This window comes from Lytechinus pictus, chromosome 9 (genome assembly GCF_037042905.1).
Source record: "Lytechinus pictus isolate F3 Inbred chromosome 9, Lp3.0, whole genome shotgun sequence".
Taxonomy (NCBI): Eukaryota; Metazoa; Echinodermata; class Echinoidea; order Temnopleuroida; family Toxopneustidae; genus Lytechinus; species Lytechinus pictus.
The window spans coordinates 19,817,335-19,834,882 of NC_087253.1; the positions used below are offsets into that span (position 1 = coordinate 19,817,335).

General features: G+C 38.6%; 1 protein-coding gene across 1 annotated transcript in view; it reads left to right on the forward strand.

Annotated features, from left to right (window-relative positions):
* LOC129267583 (DNA damage-binding protein 1-like) overlaps positions 1 to 17,548 on the forward strand; it is a 36,501-nt gene that overhangs the window by 5,261 nt on the left and 13,692 nt on the right. Inside the window, exons 4-12 of the mRNA XM_064104392.1 lie at positions 6,145 to 6,303; positions 6,801 to 6,884; positions 8,287 to 8,403; positions 9,931 to 10,033; positions 10,972 to 11,047; positions 13,824 to 13,932; positions 14,611 to 14,789; positions 15,568 to 15,725; positions 17,288 to 17,395. Of these exons, the coding sequence (XP_063960462.1) occupies positions 6,145 to 6,303; positions 6,801 to 6,884; positions 8,287 to 8,403; positions 9,931 to 10,033; positions 10,972 to 11,047; positions 13,824 to 13,932; positions 14,611 to 14,789; positions 15,568 to 15,725; positions 17,288 to 17,395 (1,093 nt within the window). The remainder of the gene's footprint in view (positions 1 to 6,144; positions 6,304 to 6,800; positions 6,885 to 8,286; positions 8,404 to 9,930; positions 10,034 to 10,971; positions 11,048 to 13,823; positions 13,933 to 14,610; positions 14,790 to 15,567; positions 15,726 to 17,287; positions 17,396 to 17,548) is intronic.

Consider the following 17,548-nt stretch of genomic DNA (forward strand, 5'->3'; position numbering starts at 1 on the left):
AAACAATTATTGTATGAGAAGTCTTTAAAATTGAGGTTAATTGTCACCATATTAATCGAGATCTAGATACATTAACATATACTTATCTTTGTGAAATCACAAAATCTTAGCTGAAAACTGACACTTATGATCACTAACACAGTAAAGCATATGTGGGACTGTGTATTAATTTTTTTTCTGAAAAATACTTGACATTTGATGGAATTCCTTGTGTATTTTGCTCATTTTCAGCAATAACACATTTCTTTCCAGAGCCATTTAGTACATATTTTGTTCATTATACACAGAGATGCTAACCGTTACGGATTCGCCGTATTTGTTCCGATTTTATTCCTCCAATTACGGTGTTACGGCAACAATAAAAAGGTTACGGAAAAAACAACTACAATACATGTGTATTGTGTATTGCTTTGCTGTGCATGTGTATATATGCGTGTATTGTGTATTGTGCATGTATATGCGTGTATTGTGTATACATGTATCGTGCATGCAGCGTGTGTGTGGCCAACGGTAAACCAACGGGAGTTTCTCTACTATAATTTATAAACGCGCGCACTGCCTACTACGTTCATTGAGTTATGCTTTTATCAAGGCTTTCTGATTAGAATTATCGATATCCTGGCCAATCAATGCGAGCGACAAGTTCCGAACGCACGCACATCACAAATCAGCGGCACGAATCGCGGTATAATAGCGACTGGTAAATACGACTGTAAAGATGATGACGTCATCCAAGATGGCAACTTACGATGACCAACGAAGGAATCGAGGATGACTAAGTTTTGATCATCATTTCAAAGGAATTAGCGGTAACTGCGGTCTAAGGTACGATGTTTCTGAATTTTATATATTTTCTCGTAAGTTTGGATGTAATTATTTTTTCATAATGTGACATTTGATGTACCAAAAACGATCCGAAAATCGGGTTTCCGCCGAATGTTAGATCTAACGTTACTGCTGCATGCTGATACGGAACTCAGGGAGCTCCGGCCCGAAAAGCGGCCCTGGGCTCCATGGGTTACGTACGTATCAGCTAGCCCAGAGCTCCCTGGGTTAGCTGATACGTTGTCTTAATGTACGGGCCAACAACTCTTCAGTCTATGTATTAGTCCGGGGGCTGGGAGAGTTTATTCAGCTGATCGGGTACAAAAGGTTTGATGGTCCCAAGATGTTGGCATGATATCAGTGGTCAAGAAAATGTGTTGCTGCCGGGTCAAATCCTGTACGAAAGGCCCACAGGGCCCTATTTTCTCGGCCATCTTGAATTTTTCATGAAAATCAATTATTTTCATATTTTTGCACAAACAATGGTAAAATATTGAATAAATACGCATTTCACATTGATTCAGACAGTAGAAATCGATTGCAAGTGTTTTCAGAACAGTCCGGTTAATATTTTTTGAAAAATGTAAGAATTTATGCCAAAATTTTCATGTTTTTAGGCAAAAATTTGCATGTGCATTGATATATTTCTGTTTTGTCATTAATATCAGCAATCATTGCAAAATATCAGCATTCAACACGAAAGAGAATATATTAACGAGAACATTGATATGCTTCATGACAGTATTAATGTCTTAACTTGCTTAGATATAGGGAAAATACCTCCAAATTCATTCCCCGATATTGCGATAAAATGACACCAAAAAGCAACCTCCGTCCTAGTCACACTAGTAATACCGATTTCAATGCGCTCGCTAGCTTGCCTTTCAAAAGAGTACAATTAGACTCAATCGGTCTTGCCTCGCCTTTGTTGGTGTGACTAGCACGCATTAATGCATGTAATGAGCGTCGCAATAAAAAAGTGTATATTACGTTATGGCTATGAGGGCAAAAGGCGTTTTTTACACATTTAAGCAACTTTTATGTTAATGAAACCTCTTGGAAAAGTTAGAGGAGGGATTGCTCTGCATGTCGCAAGCAATTACATTCGGACACCTCAAAACATAGTCCCGCAAGAGCCTGTCGAAGGTACCCCACCCTTATCCGAAGCTTGACTACTAAAATATCTCGCCTTTTGGAGCCCTCAATGTGGCAAAATGATGCTTCGGTTAGGTAAATAAACAACTTTTATTTTCTTGAAATCAATTGGAGACGAAAGAGTAGGCTTTTCTCTATGAGCTACATTTAAAGAAGTGAGGGCACAACAAAGCTTACCCTCTCAGGGGGCTGCCCCAAGTCACCCATCCCGTTTTTCGTGTTTTGCCCATATCTTGGAAAATTCGTCATTTTGGAGCCACATTGATGAGAAAAGTGTTTCGACTATGTAATGAAAGCACTTTTATTGTTTTAAACCACTTGAAGACAAAAGAGTAGACATCCTTTTATCTGTTACATATAAAGAATTATTGAAAAATGGAAGCCACCCCCGTCAGTTGGATGCCGAAAACACTATCCCCTTTTTCCGTATTTTGCAAATTTATGGGAAAATCTGCAAATTTGGAGCCCCCACTGAGGCTAAAGGGTGTTTCTGCTAAAAATCAATCCGTTTTCTTGTCTTAAAACCACATGGAGACAAAAGAGTTGCCTTTCTTCTATCAGTTACATAATAAGAGGTGCTGGTACAGCAAAGCCTACCCCCGTCAGGGGCTCCTGAAATTACCCACCCCTTTTTTGTATTTTACCTTTTTTATTAGAAAATCTTCAAATTTGGAGCCCATATTGAGGCAAAAAGATGTTTCTCCTATGTATATCAAACCACTTCCATTGTCTTAAACCACTTGGAGACAAAAGAATAGCATTTATCATAGCATCAGTTGCATATAACGAAGTGCTGGTATAGCAAACCCTACCCCCGTCAAGGGCTCCAGAAATCACCCGCCCCTTTTCCGCATTTTACCTTTTTATTAGAAAATCTGAGAATTTAGAGCCCACATTGGGGCAAAAAGATGTTCCTCCTATCTTGCAAACAACTTTCATTGTCTTAAAACCACTTGGATAGGAAAAATTGATATTTTTCTATCTGCTACATATAACGAAGTGCTGGCACATAGAAGCCTACCCCTCAGGGGGCTCTTGAAGTCACCCGGCCCCTTCCCGTATTCTGCCAATTTATGGGGAAAATCTGCCAATTTGGAGAAACTGCAGAGGGTAGGCGTCGATGTGCCAACATCTTTTTATATGAAGCTGATATTTAAAAAAAAAATCTTTTAATTTCCAGGTGGTTTGAAAAAATAAAGTGACTTTACTATTGTATCAGAAACGCCCTTTGCCTCAATGGCGACTCCAAAATATCGAATTTTCTAATAATTAGACTAAATGGACAAACAGGATTGGGTGATTAAGTATTCGGCAGCCCCTGAAGAGGGTAGGCGTCGATGTGCCATGCAGCACTTCTTTATTTAAAAAGCCTACTCTTTCATCCCCAAGCCCAGGGGAGTTGAAAAAAAAAATATGGTTTTACTTGATAGCAGAAATACCTTGTTGCATCAGTGGGGCTAAACACTGCGAATTTTCCAATAAAGAGGGAAAATAGGCAAAAAGGTGAGGGTGACTTCAGCTGCCCTGGAATTGAGTAGCTTCGATGCGCCAGCACGTTTTTTGCATGTAGAAGAAAGCCTATTCTTGGCTTCATTATAATTATAGCAGGAATGCTAATTTACCTAAACAAGGGGTCAAAAATTGCGAATTATTCAATAAAGTGGGAAAATAGGCAAGGGGGGGGGGGGGGATTTGGCAGCCTCTGTTGGGGGTAGGCTTCTTTGTGCGAGCACATCTTCAAATGAAGCTGATGGAGAAAATCCTACCTTTTTTCTCCCACGAGGTACAAAACAATAAAAGTTACTTTCTGCAAAGCGGAAACGCCGTTGGTCTCAATTGGGGCTCCAAAATGGCGAATTTTCCTAGAAAAATGCGAAATAGGGGTTGGGTGATTTCAGCTGCCCCCTGAGGGGGTAGGCTTCGATGTGGCGGTACTTCGTTATAATGTAGCAGATAGAAAAATACTAATTTTTTGCATCCAAGTGGTTTTAAGACAAGGAAAGTGTTTTGCTATTTAGGAGAAACATCTTTTTGCCCCAATTTGGGCTCCAAATTCGCAGATTTTCTAATAAAAAAGGTAAAATACAGAAAAGGGGTAGGTAATTTCAGGAGCCCCTGACGGGGGTAGGCTTTGCTATACCAGCACCTCTTATTATGTAACTAATAGAAGGCAACTCTTTTGTCTCCATGTGGTTTTAAGATGGATTGCTTTTTAGCAGAAACACCCTTTAGCCTCAGTGGGGGCTCCAAATTTGCAGATTTTTCCATAAATTTGCAAAATACGGAAAAAGGGGATAGTGTTTTCGGCATCCCACTGACGGGGGTGGCTTCCATTTTTCAGTAATTCTTTATATGTAACAGATAAAAGAATGTCTACTCTTTTTGTCTTCAAGTGGTTTAAAACAATAAAAGTGCTTTCATTACATAGTCGAAACACTTTTCTCATCAATGTGGCTCCAAAATGACGAATTTTCCAAGAAATGGGCAAAACACGAAAAACGGGATTGGTGACTTGGGGCAGCCCCCTGAGAGGGTAAGCTTTGTTGTGCCCTCACTTCTTTAAATGTAGCTCATAGAGAAAAGCCTACTCTTTCGTCTCCAATTGATTTCAAGAAAATAAAAGTTGTTTATTTACCTAACCGAAGCATCATTTTGCCACATTGAGGGCTCCAAAAGGCGAGATATTTTAGTAGTCAAGCTTCGGATAAGGGTGGGGTACCTTCGACAGGCTCTTGCGGGACTATGTTTGAGGTGTCCGAATGTAATTGCTTGCGACATGCAGAGCAATCCCTCCTCTAACTTTTCCAAGAGGTTTCATTAACATAAAAGTTGCTTAAATGTGTAAAAAACGCCTTTTGCCCTCATAGCCATAACGTAATATACACTTAAGGCGAGGCAAGACCGATTGAGTCTAATTGTACTCTTTTGAAAGGCAAGCTAGCGAGCGCATTGAAATCGGTATTACTAGTGTGACTAGGACGGAGGTTGCTTTTTGGTGTCATTTTATCGCAATATCGGGGAATGAATTTGGAGGTATTTTCCCTATATCTAAGCAAGTTAAGACATTAATACTGTCATGAAGCATATCAATGTTCTCGTTAATATATTCTCTTTCGTGTTGAATGCTGATATTTTGCAATGATTGCTGATATTAATGACAAAACAGAAATATATCAATGCACATGCAAATTTTTGCCTAAAAACATGAAAATTTTGGCATAAATTCTTACATTTTTCAAAAAATATTAACCGGACTGTTCTGAAAACACTTGCAATCGATTTCTACTGTCTGAATCAATGTGAAATGCGTATTTATTCAATATTTTACCATTGTTTGTGCAAAAATATGAAAATAATTGATTTTCATGAAAAATTCAAGATGGCCGACAAAAATGGGGTCCTGTGGGCCTTCCGTACAGGATTTGACCCGGCAGCAACACATTTTCTTGACCACTGATATCATGCCAACATCTTGGGACCATCAAACCTTTTGTACCCGATCAGCTGAATAAACTCTCCCAGCCCCCGGACTATATTGGTGAGTGGAGCCAACGCGGTTCAGCTGAACAACCAAAATACAGAGACTGAAGCTTTTGGTCTAGCGTTCTATGAGAAACACACAACTAACTACCGTCAGTTTTTCAAACCTAATTGACTTCAAAGTCATCGATCACAACAAGGTAAGAAGCCACTTGGTCCCCCCCCCCCCCTCCCCTAAATTTTAGGTGGGGGCAGTCCCCCCCTCCTAATTTTTTTTTTTTTTTTTTTTTTTTAAATTTTTTTTTGCTTGTCCAATTTTTTACCTGTGACATCCCAAAATTAAAGGTGGACCCCCCTAAATTTTTTTTTCTTGGACACTGTCCCGGCCCGCGATGAGTTTCAGTATTTTTGGAGGACACCTAGTGGCATCCCTGTATAAACGATGCTACTTCGCGGGATGTTCCTGAGAAACTCCCATTTGTTCCTGATAAATATGGTAAATATTCCTGACAACCATCCCTTTAGGTTGGCATCTCTGTATACATACCAACACTTGGGTGGACAGTTTATTGGATTCTATTCTAACTAATTTTGAGGTCATCACCACAATTGGCATTTCTCTTAAAACGTAAGCTTTAATTTGAACTCGAACTTGACATCTCAATTTCATTTTGAATTTCACAGACTAGCACACTGGTCTGCTATGGTCGTCTGGACAACAACGGTTCTCGATATCTGCTTGGTGACTTGACCGGTCGTCTGTTCTTGCTACTACTCGACAAGGAAGAGAGTATGGATGGGACAGCTACTGTTAAGGACCTCAAACTGGAGTTCTTAGGAGAGGTGAGTCCATGAATACAGACTGCACGATTCGGGGTTAGGAAACTTCCCAATTGAGCAGGGAAGAAAATTACATGGGGGCTTGAGTCAATTTTGCCACCCAAATAGCCCTGGGAACCGTTTCATATAGATGTATGTAAGTTTAGAGCGACTTTAAGAACTGGTGATCCTTTCTTGTGGTAAATGGTATTCACCATTCAATGTTCATTGGTTATTATCTCACTTGTGAGAAAGGTTCACCAGTCGTTCTTAATAAAGTCGCTCTTAACTTACAAACAGCTTTATGAAACGCCCACCCGGAAAAGTAAGAAAGAGCTGTGGAAATGCCCAGGGCCCAATCTAATGTTTAATAGAGTTTAGACATTTTGGAGGATGAGCTAAAGAAGTAGCCACAATATTTTGGTTCTTCCTCTGGTATAAAGAATTTGATTATAAAAATGCCTCCTTTTGCTTATCTTTGAGTATGTTCGACTTGTCTTCATTTATTCTTTATCTTACAGACATCAATAGCTGAATGTCTGACGTACCTTGATAATGGAGTGGTCTTCATAGGATCTCGTCTTGGGGACTCACAGCTGGTCAGGGTAAGACCCTATAGAGGAAATATTTTTGATTACCAGTATAATTTTCTTGATATGCCTTACACATATAAAGATCATTGAAAAGGAGATCAATGGTACTTCTGTTTTGTGAATTGGCCCTTGATTTTTACAGTTGGACAGATGTAGACAAGAATATATAAAATGAATGAGTTTTGATATGAATATTGATTTACATTGATAGTGCCAGGGTTTGGGAGTCAATTGCTATTATTTATGAACAAAGCCTCTGCCGCTTAAAATAATTGACTTTTATATAGCGCTTTATATCGCTTTACAATTATTATCCATTCACTGGATTCATAGCTTTTTTAGCAGCCTTTAACCCTAATTCTCCCGGGGGGGGGGGGGGGGGGGCCATAATGGCCCCCCCCCTCGACAATTTTCGCGATATATCCGCTGCGCAAAATTTTTTGACCTCGCCGCTCACTGACTTTTTACTTTCAAGTCTCGCGCAAATTTTGAGACCAAATTTGTGACGCCCGGATACGCGGTTACGACATTATGCAACATTATGTAAGCGCATGTCAGACCCAAAATTGCTCATAAACGTGATTTCATGTACAAATCCAATGCAAATTGTGTATTTAGCCAAAATTCATAAATGTATCATTATTTCTTTTTTTACTGATTGAATTTAATTAATTTTGCCTTGCTTATGATCAGAATTAAGTCTGGAACGATTTCCATTGAAAAAACAATAAAAAACAAAAAGTAAAAAAAACAATGAAATACATAAGAAATTCATAAAACAAGAAAATACATAAGAAATTGATTTCCAAACCGAAGTTTTTTTTTATTGCGATTGTTAAGAATGCTACAAAGAATATTTTAACCAAAAATTAGCATTCTAGGAGCTTTATTTAGTGAATTAGAGCAAAAAGTATGATTTATGCATAAATTAGCATAATTAATTCATATAAAATAAAATCTCATTATTTTGGAAAATTTTACCATACAGCCTTGTAGATTACATCGCACACAACCAGCATGCAAATTTTTGCGTCGCTCGAGCGATCAGCGGCCGAGATCTTAAGGGGGGGGGCATAATGGCCCCCCCCCCCCGGGAATGACAAGAATCAAAATACCCCGGGTGATTGAGGGTTAAGGCGCACACTTGCTATAACAACCACAATGATGGTTGTTTCATATCGGTACCCAATTAGCACCTGGGTGAGAGTGGCAAAGTGTGGATTGATGCCTTGCCAAAGGACGCTAGGCCATGATGAGATTCGAACACACGACCCTCTGATAACAAGGCGGAAGTCTGAACCGCTACACCACGGTGCTTCCACGTTAAAACTGTAAAGAAAACGCAAAATTTCTTTTGCGCGCCCTGATTGTGGATTGTGAGATAAATGGTCATATATCGTTATCAATTTTTCAGTTGAATACAGAGTCAGATGATAATGGATCATATGTGACAATGATGGAGACGTTCACCAACCTTGGACCGATCGTTGACATGGCTGTAGTTGACCTGGATAGACAAGGTCAAGGACAGGTAAGCAAAGATCTATTTTCTGAACAACTGGGTGATATTGATGTAATATTCAATGGACAAGAGGTGGGTTGGTGGAAATATTACCAGTCCTGAGGGGTGTTTCACAAAGATTTAAGTTACCTAAATCTTTGTGAAACACCCCCAGGTCAACACCCCCCAGTGGCCCGTTGCATAAAACTTTTTACCTGAGAAAACTCGGGTAAAAACTGAAAACTAAGGTTAGTGTGATTTCTACTATTGACTTTAACACAGGGCAAAAACTCCGGTTAAAACAACCTGAGTTTTCTCAGGTAAAAAGTTTCATGCAACGGGCCCCAGGTCTGACTAACAGTCGCACTTCAATGCCTAATTGCTTGCAGTATAAAAGGCATGACTGCATTGGTCAGACCATGCCAAGAGGATGCGCACTACTGCGTATTGATCAATAAGATTGTGTGTTGCATATCATATACGTGTCGGCATTTAAATGCGACTCTTAACCCTCAATCTCCCGGGGTATTTTGATTCTTGTCATTCCCGGGGGGGGGCCATTATGGCCCCCCCTTAAGATCTCGGCCGCTGATCGCTCGAGCGACGCAAAAATTTGCACGCTGGTTGTGTGCGATGTAATCTACAAGGCTGTATGGTAAAATTTTCCAAAATAATGAGATTTTATTTTATATGAATTAATTATGCTAATTTATGCATAAATCATACTTTTTGCTCTAATTCACTAAATAAAGCTCCTAGAATGCTAATTTTTATTTAAAATATTCTTTGTAGCATTCTTAACAATCGCAATTAAAAAAAACTTCAGTTTGGAAATCAATTTCTTATGTATTTTATTGTTTTATGAATTTCTTATGTATTTCCTTGTTTTTTTTACTTTTTGTTTTTTTATTGTTTTTTCAATGAAATCGTTCCAGACTTAATTCTGATCATAAGCAAGGCAAAATTAATTAAATTCAATCAGTAAAAGTAGAAATAATGATACATTTATGAATTTTGGCTAAATACACAATTTGCATTGGATTTGTACATGAAATCACGTTTGTGAGCAATTTTGGGTCTGACATGCACTTACATAATGTTGCGTAATGTCGTAACCGCGTATCCGGTCGTCACAAATTTGGTCTCAAAATTTGCGCGAGACTTGAAAGTAAAAAGTCAGTGAGCGGCGAGGTCAAAAAAATTTGCGCAGTGGATATATCGCGAAAATTGTCGAGGGGGGGGCCATTATGGCCCCCCCCCGGGAGAATTAGGGTTAAGTCATACTTAAATCTTGGTTAACCCCCCCCCCTGGTCCTAGACAATATTCCTCATATGAAATATGTAATAAAATACTTGTATGCAAATAATCTTTAAAAGTTTTGGAGTTTTTGTCCCTTTTCCAAATTTTAAGAAGAGGACAAAGTTCTCAACAGTCAAGCAAACTTTAATCCTGCAACCATATTTTTGAAAAATTCTCTAAATAATGCTTTCCGTATCAATAGGAATACAAAGCGTTCTGTATCTGATCGTTCCTATTTGTATGCATCTTCTTCTTAGTTGGTGACCTGTTCAGGAGCCTACAAAGAGGGCTCCCTTCGCATAATAAGAAACGGGATCGGAATCCATGAACATGCCAGTATTGACCTACCGGGCATCAAAGGTATGGTATCTGTGAAAATAATAACTGAAATATATTACCTATAAGTATATTTGCAATTTTGTGCATGTATATGTTTTTATGCATGATAATAGAGATGAAAAGAAATGAAATGCATCAATGTCAAGTATTTTTGGCATTTTATGCATTCTTATATTATCTTTTTATGCTGAAGAAGAATAATAATGAAAACTTAACCTTAAAAGAGCCGGGTTATTTGGACCCATCTCACAGCCGAGGGGGAATCCGCCCCCCCCCCTGGGATCTCGGCCTTCAATCGCACGAGCGCCGCAAAAATTTGCACTGTGGTAGTGTGCGATAAAATCTACAAGGCTGTATAGTTAATATTTTTTAGATAATAAGATATTTTATTTAATGAATTAATTATGCTAATTTATGTACGAAATTGCTCTAAGCAACTATCATACAGCCCCAAAACTGCTATTTTTTTCATTCCCAGACTCTTTGTAGGATCTCGATTAAATGTACTTCCAAATATTTTCGCAAATTTTTTTTTTTTTTTTTTTTTCTTATGTATTTCTTAGTTTTTTCGACTTTTTGTTTTTATTGTTTTTTAATGGAAATTGTTGCAGACTTAATTCTGATCATAAACAAGACAAAATTGATTTAGTTTAATCAGTAAAAGTAGAAATAATGATACATTTATGAATTTTGGCTATGTACACAATTCACATTTTTGAGCAGTTTTTGGTCTGACATGCACTTACATAATGTGTAATTTCGTAACCGCGTACCCGGGCGTCGCGGCGGATTTATCATGAAAAATGTAGAAGGGGTATTCCGCCCCCCCTGCCTTTTAGGGTTAGATGTATTATCCACTAGTATATTTGCTAATTTTTGCTTGTATTTATTATAATTTTGTTATGCACGAGAAGAAGAATAAGAAAGCCCTGAAATGTAATGCTTTGTTTTGATAACAGGTATCTGGCCGTTGAAAGTGGATATGAACTCCCAATTTGATGATACTTTGGTGCTTTCTTTTGTTGGTCAAACAAGGTGAGTTTATTCCATTCATTTATTTTCAGATCTTGCAATATAAAATGTACATAGGTTAAAAAAAAGAAGCTCCTAAAGAAGCGTATGATTATCAAGCAATGTGCTTCCTTAGAAAAAACAGCAGCAAAAACTGTTTAATAACCGTTCATCTCAAGGTTAAAGATGGCATGGGATAAGACCAGAGCTCTCAGGCTTTGGCCTCAAGGTCCACTTTGGCTTTCACTATTTTCAGCGTATGGTTGAGGCAGTCGGCCAATAAGTTTCAAATCTTGCAGATTGAACTACTTCCTTGTTTCTTGTCCAATGCTTATCAGACTTGATTCACCCATTGGTCTTGTAGGAAAATGTGTAAGACTCATTTTTCAAGTGTGGCACACACCTACATGTAAATGTATTTCAAACGGTTGTGTGCCCACCTCAAAAAATTGCCATGAGGAAAGATACATGGAGATTAAAATATGACAAGACAAAAAAACAATGTAATTATTTGAACCACAACACTAGACTTCATCCTTCTTCTTCTTTTGCACCCCTCTTGGCGATTGCATGCAAGGGATAGAGTCCACGGGGGTTATCTCCCCTATCAAGATTTGATTGGATTTCTTTCTCTTGAAGCTTCCTCAAGAATTTGTATTCTTTGAAGTCACTGCTGTAGCTTGTTTTCACAAACATACTTGTAGACCCCCTTCGAAACTGAACTACTTTCACATTTTTCAGATAGAGAGGGATCTTCTAGTTCTCTTGAGTGAAGAGTTGCATAGATTGGTGGTCTAGTAGCTCACAAGATACCCCCTTTCTCGCCTCTTTTATGACATTGACATAGTCTGTGATGTCGCCGGAGGGTGGAGTACGTGTTGATTTTTCTTTGTATGCTACCGTGAACGCTATCAGAAGACATAAATGAATGACCTGCCTAGAAGTAATTGAAAGTGATGTCTTGTGTACCAGTTTGGGTGTCATTTATAACTCATTGCAGAAAACAGGACCCAACATTTATTTTGTGAGGAGCAGTTATCACAATAAAAAATGATTGACTTAGCATCACGATTATGTCTGGCAAATTCCATGTATGTACTGGTAATATTAAATGCACGACGACCAGCTTCACCTTCATGCCAAATAAAGCATGTTGCTTTACTGTTTGTACCTGGCTCTGCACGAGTCTCATTAAAGACTACTAGTTTCCTTGAAAAGTAATAATCTTTGACTGGCGTTTTAGGCATGGGTATCGCTTTTTGCATATCTACTGTCACAACGGCTACCTCGCTTCGGGATGTTTGCATTCTTTGCGTGTCTTTCCGTAATGATTCCCTTGCCATTCTTGCGTTTTTCTTGTGCTCCTCAAAGCCTACACATAGCTCACATCCACACTCCTCGCAGCTGTGTTCCGATACCATACCCAAATAACTGTCCGATTTCTAATATGATCACATACATTTGTTGTAATCTAATTTTTTTAAATTTTAGTCTAATGTGATGTGATGTGATTTAGATGTACCGGTATGATTGAATTCAAGAAAATACACATATTTATTGAATTTTTGAAAAAAAAATCCTTATTTCTAAAAAAAAAATGTTGGCTGCCCTCACAAACCACTAGTGTGTCCAGGATCAGGGGACTGTTTCAGCAACAACTTCCTTCTCGGAATTTGTTAGATCCAACTGTTCTAGATTTTCGGTGGTTGAGGAGCACATGTGTTACCGGTTATAATAGTATACAAATGAATGCATGGGTTAGAGTGGGTCAGTAGGAACTGTGTGCACAAGGTAACTTTGGCACGGTTTTTAACCCACGAGGCGCAGCCGAGTGGGTTTAGACCATAATGTCAAAGTTACCGCGTGCACACAGTTCCACTGACCCACGAAATAAACCCATGCATCATCTGTTTTATAGAATGGAAAAAAAATATTGAATAAACCACAAAAATTAATGATTTACCGGATGCATGGTAATTTCATGCGTCCGGTAAATTGAATTTACCGGACGCATGAAAATTTTTTCCTGGACGCATGATTTTTTTTTACCGGACGCATGATTTATTTACCGGATGCATGAAAATTCCAAAATGTAATGCAGACCCTTTGATAACCCTGGACAACATAAATATGTATGCCTAACTTGATAATATGTTGGCACAAAGGCATTATTATACCCAAAATGCCAGATACAGCTTTGCATTGACTAGATCTATGAGGCAGCCTCAGACCTCCAATAGCTGTGTGTGTATGCCCGGGCCGCGCCGGGGGCCAGTGCCTACGCCGCTGCCTGGGCCTGCAGTGGAGGTTTGGCTGTGCACACCCAGCCCAGGGCACGTTAGATCGTATGTCTGGACTTCTCAACTAACGAGTATGCAGGCAGTTTTAATCCCTATGAAAATTACGGTACCGTATTTGTACTTACAGATACTTTTGCATCCTTTATTTGATTCATTCTGCCTTGATCGAAAATTCAAAATTTTGACGTAAACAAGCGTAACAGTACATGCGCGATGTCATCACAATGACCTTTTCGGACGATAGCTTGTTTACAGTGGATATCGTTTTGATTATCGGGATATCGTTCATGCAGCCAGTAAAAATTCTTGCATAGCTCTCAACCAATCAGATTGCAGGGATTTTCCCATCCATTCTATAATAACAATTGATACAGACTTAAGACAAGTCTCTCATGAAACACTCAATAATCCAGGGGGATTGAGAATGTGCATAAGATTTGTCTTGCAATGCTGCCCCACAGACATTTGTCATTCTTTGTATTCAATTTTTTTTTCTGCAGGGTTCTGATGTTGAATGGTGAAGAAGTAGAAGAAACAGAATTACCCGGTTTTGACGGTGATCGGCAGTCGTTCTACTGTGGCAATGTCGCACACAATCAAATTATTCAGGTCAGTCTTATCGTTACTTAATATTCAGATATGCCCTTGACTTTAATAACACATGAGAATTGTCCAGCAGTGGATAGATCATGCTTCTTTTAAGAATTGTGCTGAAAGTGAAAGATAAACCTATGTTCTGGCCATTGAAATGGAATGATGGAAGAAAATGATTATAGAATGTTTTTTTTTTAATGTACTGAAGAATTAGTGTATGCTGTATTATGTTTGGGTAAAGAAGTTGACCCAAGTCTGCAGAGAGCGACATGGACTGCAGAGAGAAGTATATGAATTGAACTACAGATTAATAATCAGCCCGAATATTTCATCGGTTTTGAGTCAAAGCTTGAATGTAGTGGAATCTAAGAAGCAAAAGGGGAGGATTTTTTCACAAAGATGAATGGATCCTCGGGGACTTTGCAAGTAATATATACAATTGATTGAAACTAGCAATTGAAAACTTTCCATTGATAGTACAGCTCTAAACTATGCAAGTGAATTTATATTCCAAGGAGCAATCAGCAATCAATCACAAATTAGCAATTACTTGTAAACTGACAATTGACTTTTACACTTTAAAATTGACAAGTAATTAGTCGCAAGTTGTTTGCAAGGTCCCCCTAGCATCAATCTCATATGGCTAAATAAATTTATTCTTGCTGACACTTTTGGTTTGTCTTATTTATTCAGATCACCGGTGCTTCGGTGCGATTGGTCAGTACACCCACCAAACGAATGGTGAGTGAATGGCAACCTCAATCGGGCAAGAACATCAGTGTTGCATCGTGTAATAGCAGACAAGTAGTCTGTGCTGCAGGCTCGGATATATATTACCTTGAGATCTTTGAGGGAGAAGTGAGACAAGTCAGGTGAGTCTGGTATAAATGATGATCAACAGCATTTGTATATCTGTTAATAACATAGGCACAGGCTCATCCTATTAAGCTTATTACTACACATCTGCTGAAAAAAGGTGAGTTTTGAAGAGTTGAATTTTGTCAATTTCACGGAGTGAAGAAGGGAGGGAGATCCAAAGATGTGTTTAAATACACATGTAATAATAACAATAATGTAATATATTTATATAGTGCAATCTATCTAGAAATACTTGTAATTTATTTCGAGGCGCACTCTTATTATTACCTAGGCTTTAGATCAAGCTGCCCTCCAGCACTTGGTGCATTCAAGGAATTAATCCTGCCAGGTACCCATTCACTTCACCTGGCTTGAGTGCAGCATAATGTGGTTAAATTTCTTGCCAAAGGAAATGCACCACGACCCTCTGATTGAAATACAATTGTTGGAACCATGAGACCACAACTCCCCCTTGTACTCCTTTTGGGGTGGATTTCTTCTAGTGGTTCTTACTCTCAGCTTTGAAACGGAGGGTCGTGGGTTTGAATCCTAGCCATGGCGTCTTTTCCTTCAGCAAGAAATTTACCCACATTGTGCTGCACTCAACCCTGATGAGGTGAGTGGGTACCCAGTACATTTACCACATCATTGTTTGTTATGCAGAAAATAAATCACCCCAAAATTTCACATCAATCACCCAAGTTCTTAAAAAAATATCCCCCTCCCCCCAAGTAAAGTATTCCCCACTCTGGTTTCACTAGTATAGTCTTGTCTCAATATTTGTTTTTGTAGCACTCTAACTATGGAGCATGAGGTGGCTTGCCTGGACATCACACCCCTGACCGGTGACTTCACAGACCTCTGTGCTGTAGGTCTATGGACAGACATCTCGGCTAGGATACTCAAACTACCCACCATGGAATCAATGCATGTTGAATTACTAGGAGGAGGTGAGATGATGATGATGGTGATGATGGTGGTGGTGGTGGGGTTGGTGTTGATGATGATTATGGTGATGATATAATAATGGTGAAAGTGATGATGAGGATGATGCTGATGATGGTGGTGGAGATGGTAGTGGTGGTTGTGTTGATGATGATGATTATGATGATGATGATATTGTTGATAGTGATGGTGATGGTGATAATGGCTGTGGTGTAGACGATTGATGATGGTTATAACAAGAAGATTCTATGACTGGAGTTCCAACAGGCAACAAATTTATTCAAGCAGCTGTTCATTTCTTAAGAAGCACAAAAGAAAGAACGGCAATAAGGACCCACCATGGAATCAATGCATGTTGAATTACTAGGAGGAGGTGAGATGATGATGATGGTGATGATGGTGGTGGTGGTGGGGTTGGTGTTGATGATGATTATGGTGATGATATAATAATGGTGAAAGTGATGATGAGGATGATGCTGATGATGGTGGTGGAGATGGTAGTGGTGGTTGTGTTGATGATGATGATTATGATGATGATGATATTGTTGATAGTGATGGTGATGGTGATAATGGCTGTGGTGTAGACGATTGATGATGGTTATAACAAGAAGATTCTATGACTGGAGTTCCAACAGGCAACAAATTTATTCAAGCAGCTGTTCATTTCTTAAGAAGCACAAAAGAAAGAACGGCAATAAGGACCTTTTTGATGTCCGCCTTCGAAGCTGCCAGTTTCAATGAAGAAATCCGAGGGGTGAAATTTTACGAATATTCATTTGTATCAATTTTTCATGTTTCATATAAACAAACTGAAGTTTGAATGCATGACAAAACATCAATAACCAAGCATTGTACGACGAGATATTTGCCCATATTATATCAATTAACCTTTAATTAGTGAAAAAAGAAAGAATTTGACCTTTACTGAAACCAGATTTAAACACTTTTCCGATCGTTTGCGGCGAATGAAAATTTCAAATGTGGTCGGTGGAATATTGTTATTCATTACTGTATATGCCAGATGAGTGCCCGCACATGCCCAGTCGAGCAAATTTGAGTCATATTTCAGGCCATATTGCATAGTTTATCTTCGCATGCCTCCAAATTATGTACTACACATATAACCAGTCCAAGATGCGGCGAAAAAGTAATTATCACAAAAGCATATTTCCCTTTATGTATGACCTATAGCTGCGGAGTCATGCAGGAATCATTTGTCTACACAATTGCAAGAGATGTTGAGCAAAGTGCATGCCTGACATACTTTTTGCTGTTACTCCATGTCATTTGAAACCTCCTTGGTTATAATGAATATTACGATTATTTTGATGGAGATGATAATGGTGATGGTGATGATGATTGTGATGATGATTATGATGATACCACCGATGATAAAGGTGATGATAATGGTGATGATGGTGATGATGATGAAAATGTTGGTGGGGTTGATGTTGTTTATGATGATGATGATGGGGACTGAAGATAAAATCTTTCAAGTCAGAACTTTGCTCAAGAAATTGTTTTTGACTTTAAGTGCTAATAATCTTGTATTTTTTGTTTTCATCAGAAATCATCCCTCGATCTATCTTATTAACAACCTTTGAGGGTCAGAACTACATCCTCTGTGCTCTAGGTGATGGGTCACTATTCTACTTCCAGCTCAATGCTGAAACAGGTAGGTAACCTGCATTGAAACACATTACTCGATCAGGTAATGCCTCTTGTAGCAGGGATTAAGGACACTGTTTAACATTACCAATGTCTTCTTTAAAAAAAAATGATAAAATAATAATAATAATAATAATAATAATAACATTTGTAGGGCGCT